General features: G+C 35.2%; 2 protein-coding genes across 3 annotated transcripts in view; both read left to right on the top strand.

Annotated features, from left to right (window-relative positions):
- Positions 1 to 3,288, top strand: part of LOC111086795 (annexin A13-like) — a 56,972-nt gene extending 53,684 nt beyond the window's left edge. For both annotated transcript variants that reach the window (XM_022391099.1, XM_022391104.1), the window contains one exon: positions 2,893 to 3,288. Coding sequence is in view for 1 of the 2 variants with exons in the window: in XM_022391104.1 (XP_022246812.1) it covers positions 2,893 to 2,925 (33 nt within the window). In the remaining variant the exon portion in view is untranslated. The remainder of the gene's footprint in view (positions 1 to 2,892) is intronic.
- A 1,287-nt stretch (positions 3,289 to 4,575) lies between these two features.
- On the top strand, positions 4,576 to 5,174 carry LOC106463300 (gamma-butyrobetaine dioxygenase-like). Its single transcript, XM_013923320.2, has one exon. The coding sequence runs from the start codon at positions 4,576 to 4,578 to the stop codon at positions 5,065 to 5,067; it is 492 nt and encodes a 163-aa protein (XP_013778774.1). The 3' UTR covers positions 5,068 to 5,174.
- Positions 5,175 to 6,837: the final 1,663 nt, after the last annotated feature.

The following is a 6,837-nucleotide window of genomic DNA, read 5'->3' on the forward strand; positions in this document are numbered from 1 at the left end:
GCGATACACTTAATCTCAATATTCGCGCTAAAACAAACAGTATCACGAACGAACGAACGTTAACTTCAACAATACCCTGTGACTGCAGTTCAATTACTCACTCTCTATCCAGACATTACATTCCCCTCTTTTATATACCAGCCTACCCTATCTTTAGTAAGAACTAGAACATTCGCCAAAGTACATGATAGTTCTAGAAACGTTGCGTCACAGTAGTCACGTGACTCGCTGACGCAACAATACTGATACATCAATAGGTTGGCACACAACGATTAATAAGCATAAGGAAAAATATTATTCATGGTGTAACATACAACATGTTTCGACAGAAGATTGGTATGTCTTCTTCGGGTATGATTAATACTAAGCTATACACAGTTTGTATAACGTTTTGAAGACAAAAGGATTAAGTAAGACGGAAATAACGTCAGCAGGTATAGTTAAGGGTCAAATCTGGTCAGTTGTGTGGGCAGTGAATAGAGTTTGCCAAACACGGCTTACGTTGCGGGGACCATTATCAAGGTTTAGTGAGAGATCGTTAGCTTTCATGGTTTCTATAGTTTCTAAATAGTCTTTTTATTTTTTGGTTATGGATTGGTGTAGTGGGAGAATTTCATTCCACAGTATTATTTGTGACCTGTTTCATATTGATGATATTGTTGCGTCAGAGAGGTCACGTGACTCGTTCTCTCGAACCTTCGGGAATTGTCGGGAGATTACTAGGTATAGGGTAGCCTGGTATATATATAAGAGGGTGACAACGTGACGGGACAATAATGTAATGTGTGTGTAGGTAATGAGTAATTGAACTGCAGTCAGAGAGAGACGTATTGTTGAAGTTAACGTTCGTTGTTATAGCGTTTGTTTTAGCGCGATTGTTGAAATTAAGTGTATCGTAAAGTTATATTCGGAAAGAATAAACTAGTTTTATTAAGTAAGGACTTGTGTCGCTAAAGTTTCGTCGGAACGAAGTTACGGAAAGTTAATTAACAAACGGAGACGTAAAAATATGTTAGGAAAGATGTCTGGAATTCATATCTACGCATGTGTTCTTTGCATCTTATTTCTAAAGAGCGTGATGTTTGTCCTATGTATTTCTTGTCACATTCACAAAGGATACTATAGATGCCCTGCTTTGTTCTTTGGGTAGAGATTATTTTGCATTAGGTAGTAATGTGAAGGTCTGTATACAGTTTTTACGTCAATGCTCAAATTATTAAAAAAGACTAGTGATTTCGTTTGTAATTTCTGGAACAAAAGGGGATGAAATAAGTTTGTGTTACTGAAAGGTTGGAATTCGTGGAATATTCTTTACTATTTTTAAGTTTAATGAACGCCTTGCATGATTTTGTATGTTATTTAGGTAGTTCAATTTAGTTAGTAGGTCTTTTTTGTGTGTACATAGTTGTATGGCACGATTTAAGAAGAAAGAGGCTATTTAGAAACTATAGAAACCATCAAAGCTAACGATCTCTCTCTCACCAAACCGTGATGATGGTCCCAGCAACATAAGCCGTGTTTGGCAAACTCTATTCACTGCCCACACAACTGACCAGATTTGACCCTTAACTATATCTGGTCACCTGCTGACGTTATTTCCGTCTTACTTAATCCTTTTGTCTTCATAAAGTTATACAAACTGTGTATAGCTTAGTATTAATCATACCCGAAGAAGACATACCAATCTTCTGTCGAAACATGTAGTATGTTATACCGTGAATAAAAAAAATTCCTTATGCTTATAAATCGTTGTGTGCCTACCTATTGATAACCACAACATTCCCAAAGAGGACCTAATGACCCTTCTCGTATCTCTGTGCTTGTTCTGTTTCCAGTATTTTGACAGCTCTGTCATCACCAAAATGGTAAATCAGCAAGTTATTAAATATGAATAAGAAATGTATGTGCTGTTTTTCAGAGCAGAGTAGCACGCGCAAAACTCACGGAAACAGTTATGTTATGTGCTAAGCAGGACATTTGAAACTTGTATATAGCTACTAACATAAATCAGTTGTATTTTTTTAAAACATATTAAACGTTTTCGTGTATTTAATTTCTAGTGCAATTATTCTGATATGACACCATGAACTTTTTTTGTCGTTGTCATGCACAATTCCTTGGCTGAAAATTGTAGTATTAGAATATTTAGTTATTGATGAATTTAATTAAATTACGTTGTAACATATTGATTCCTTTATCTAAACTTTTGTGATTTGGTCAATATTTGTAATGAAGTCACAAAAATAGTCGCTTTTCTCTACATCTTGATATAATCAATTATAGGCCACCATGCAGATTTATAAACGTGTGTATAGAAAATATTAATTGGAATAAGAGGAAAGTTTGACTTTGGTTGACTTCAAATAATATATCTCACATAGGAAAACGATGCATTACCGTTTTTAACCACACGTATATGTATATATATTAATACAAATCACACTATTTAACGGCCCGGTATGGCCAGGTGGTTAAGGCGCTCGACTCACAATCTGAGGGTCGCGGGATCGAATCCCCCGTCCCACCAAACATGCTCGCCCTTTCAGCCGTGGGGGCGTTATAATGTGACGGTCAATCCCACTATTCGTTGGTAAAAGAGTAGCCCAAGATTTGGCGGTGGGTGGTGATGACTAGCTGCCTTCCCTCTAGTCTTACACTGCTAAATTAGGGACGGCTAGCGCAGATATCCCTCGTGGAGCTTTGCGCGAAATTAAAAAAACAAACAATACTCTATTTAAAAACTAGATAAACGTCAGTCAGTAGAAGCTCGGGGATCAATTATTTCTACCAGCGATATTATGAGGTCGTTTTCTTTAATCATTTGTTTACCTTCGTTTTAATGAATACTTTTTGTGTTGAAAAAAGGTCATCGCTGATAAACCTTTCTTTCAGTTTCAGGTCTTTGACGAACACGATGCTGACTAGGCTTTTCCTGCTTGTAATGTAATTATGGAAAAGTAGCTAGCTATATGTGTATGATAGACTTGTAATTATAATTCAGTAGGACTTTTTTCGTTAAGTTTAATTACATACGTGTGTATGAACAGTAGCCTATTCTCAGCACATCTGTTTGGAGCTTGAGTATTAGGCCCATTACTCAAATAATTGATCACTTTCATGCTCAAATATCAAAACAATGGAAATAATCTAATAATTATAATAATTTATTCATCTATAAAGGTACATTCCTGTCGTAATCTGTTATTGTATCCAGTTCTAATGTCCATTGCTTACGTATAAATATATATATATATATATACTTCTGTGTCTGTTTCAGAATTTCGAAAATTAAAATGCTTCTCATAACTGCATATTTTATATTGTCAATTTATTTTACTTCTTTTGAAAAGTAAGGTTCATTTAAAAGTTTCTCGAGCTGTACAAGATATTAATATTAACCAAACTCAACACTAGGGGAAATCACATGATGCATATATGTACTAATAATGGAATAATTTGAATATAGATAGTATCTATTTATTTATTATAATCCTACAATTCACAACAATTGGGTAAGGCCTATTCTCTGCATGTAGACATATTGAGGACTAATTACAGTTTCATTAATAAGTATTTAGCGAATGCTACCTTGTTTTCAATTTCGGTAAAAATAAATTTAAAAATGTGTTACCAAAAAAGAGTCAATTATGAAGCGTTGCCAGAAATGTATCTAACAGATAAAATAATGAATGAACCCAGCCGTTCTATAATGTTGCTACAATTCATATGTAACAATTCACTTTAGTTTTTGCAATTCCCGGAAACATATATTGTTACTGCAACAATAATTATAACGAACATGTCTCAACCCAGTGATAGTAGAGAAGATGGTTAATAAAAATATCCGACCAATCACAAGAGCCAAAACACACGTCATGTGACATTCGTAACATGTGATTCTTGTAGGTCATGGACATGCGATAATGTTAATGTTATAAGAAAGAGGGAGAAAATACCAAGACATTTTTCTCTCCCTTACACAGTCTAAGTACAAGGAATTCAAGAACGTTGCTTCTATTTGGTTTAGACTAAATTACTGTTTGTATTTCGTTACGGGGCTTCATCATGTAACTATTTATACATCAGGTTCTTCGCCAACTAAAACCTACAAACATTGCTTCGACATGTTATCAAGCACATGCTCTGAATACCGGCCTTTCTTACAAAAATGTAAGAGAAAATTCAACTGGAATTAAAATTCGTGAGGTTGTGCGTATTAATAACAGTCAGTTACGAGTGGTTTTTAACGGCAACAGCTCGTGTGACTTTTCACATATTAGGCTTCGTGATAGTTGCTTATGCTCTAACTGTGTCCACCCAGAAACTCATCAGAAACTCGTAGACGCCACTTTGGTGGATATCAATATTCAACCTTCGAAATCGACATTAAGAAGACTGATCAATTGGAAATTGAATGGGCATCTTCTGGCACAGAACAAATGCACAAGAGTTTTTTCTCTGCTGATTGGCTTCGTGAATTTGTCCAAGTTATGACGAATGGTGGACATAAGTTGATTCAACCAAATAAATAATATGTACACAAGAAAAAGACCTCAAAGAATTTTGTGGAATAAAATGACAATAGAAAACACGAATGTTGATGTGGAGTATTCTGACTTAATAGAAAACCAATCAACTCTAAAAGGAATTACTGAACTGTGGCTTATATACGGTATAGCATTGGTTAGAGGTGTACCAATAAGGGAAGGTCAGATGTTGGAAGTATGCAAGAGATTAGCTTATGTCCGGGAGACAGGATTTGGGAAGACATTTAATCTGAAACAAAATCTAGATCCTAAGGCTCATCTTGCATATACTGGGATTGCACTCTCACCGCACACAGATCTTGCCTACAGGGAAAGATCTCCAGGCGTCCAGATGCTCCACTGTCTCCATTCGAGTGATCCAAGTATTGTAGGACAGGATAAGGCAGGAGGACAGTCTTTCTTTATTGATGGTTACGTGGCAGCGGAGTGGTTAAGAGACAATCACCCTGATCACTTTATTTTACTTTGTTCCACACCTGTTCCTTTCTCCCTCTTTGATGCTGAGCGGAGTAGGTGGTAGAGAGCCGAGAGGCCCATTATCACAGCTGACGAAGCAGAAGAAATCCATTAAAGTGGATTCTTTTTCAGAGCGCCTTTACTACCTGTAAAGAAAATGAAACCATTCTATTTGGCCTACCAGACATTCTCAAATAAGATTACAGACCCTTCGATGGCTTGGACCCTGTATCTTAAACCAGGAGACCTAGCAATATTCCATAACCGTAGGATTCTTCACGGTAGAGGGAGCTATAATATGAACCTGGTATTCAGATTTTTGCAAGCAGGTTACATTGATTGGGACGAACTGGAAGCTCTGTATGAACATATTCACGGCGATGTGTATTGTTATGAGTGGAAATGATGAACAATTTCAAGTTTCGTTTAGTTTGGTAAATTACTGCATTTGTTCTTGGTTTATACTTACCGAGTAATATTTATACTGTAATACATATATATTATTTTTAACCTTTTCTTTATTTAGTGATGTGCGTATATGTGTTAAGTCAAGGTAGAAATCATGCTAAGTAAAAATATTGTTTTATTTGAAAAGGCCGTAAATGTATGTAGTTTTCTTTATATTCTTTAACAGTCTCATCACTCTATGTATATGTACAGTGTATTATACTAATATCTTGCACGATAAGATTTATGTAACTCGTTAAGACTTTCAAAATATATATCAGTAATTAAAACTACAGCAAAAAAGCAATCTTTTGAAATTATGTTCAAATAGATTTTGACAATTTTTGTCTTTAAGTTCAAAGAAGTGGTTGTTCCGTAATAATTTTATTTTTCACAAAATGGTTTTATTAAGACCATGTTCATAAATTTAGCCCACCTGATCTCTGAAAAATTGACACAGAAAAACAAATTTTCACACGAAATATAAATAGTATCTTAGGTAGAATCTTTTGGATTAATTATAAAAAGATAAATATAAACATGGAAATTTAAAACTTTTAAATAGGGATCGTAAAAAATATAAGGAAACAAGGCTGTATTTAAATAGTCAACAGCTTCGGTAAATCATCACGAACCGTGTTAGCTAACTACTAACTATGTTTATTATAATTACAATATATAAAGTTAGCTACCATATCAAGTAATCCTCTGCCCATAATTGAGCATAAAAAAACCAACAAACAAGGCTGGAGATACTGTAGACATTATTTACTTAAACTAGAAATCCTTATTTTGATTCCACCAAATATAATTCTAGGTAATAACATGGAGTCAAAATAGGCGTTTGTAGTTTAAGAAAATAATGTCTACAGTATCTAACATTAGTTTGAGATGTAAACTGTTAAGCTGCAGCTAGGGTGGTTGTTTGATGTTTTATGACGCAAAGCAACGAGGTTATCTGCGCCAAACAACCGATATAGACAATAAAAAATAACCTGTAGTAAAATGTAAAAACACATTATATACAATTAAAAAGGCCGATAGTGCGTAAAAAATTTAAAATACACTCAAATCGGACAGTGTCACCATCGCCAAATGACACTGTCCAGCATCAGGGGTAAACTCTTAGAAAACACGTGTCTAAAATGGTGCCGCCACTCACGGTCGTAACGATGGCACAACAGTAAGATGTAGGCTATTGTGACTTGATTGTCACAAAGGCTACACATCGGTGGGTCAATACCAGATAAAAAAAACGATGAGTTAAAAAACTGTGACCAATGTGTAGTCTTGTCAGGACAACTTCCTCCTTCCGATCCTTATGGAGGCAAGACGGCCAAAGACCAACAGAAGGTTTGATCTGGAAAAGCTTTTTAAGACATTGCTC

This window comes from Limulus polyphemus, unplaced genomic scaffold (assembly GCF_000517525.1).
Source record: "Limulus polyphemus unplaced genomic scaffold, Limulus_polyphemus-2.1.2 Scaffold52, whole genome shotgun sequence".
Classification (NCBI taxonomy): Eukaryota; Metazoa; Arthropoda; class Merostomata; order Xiphosura; family Limulidae; genus Limulus; species Limulus polyphemus.

Bases quoted from the DNA above. Each gene is read 5' to 3' on its own strand.
- LOC106463300 (XM_013923320.2), top strand. From the start codon at position 4,576: ATGACAATAGAAAACACGAATGTTGATGTGGAGTATTCTGACTTAATA.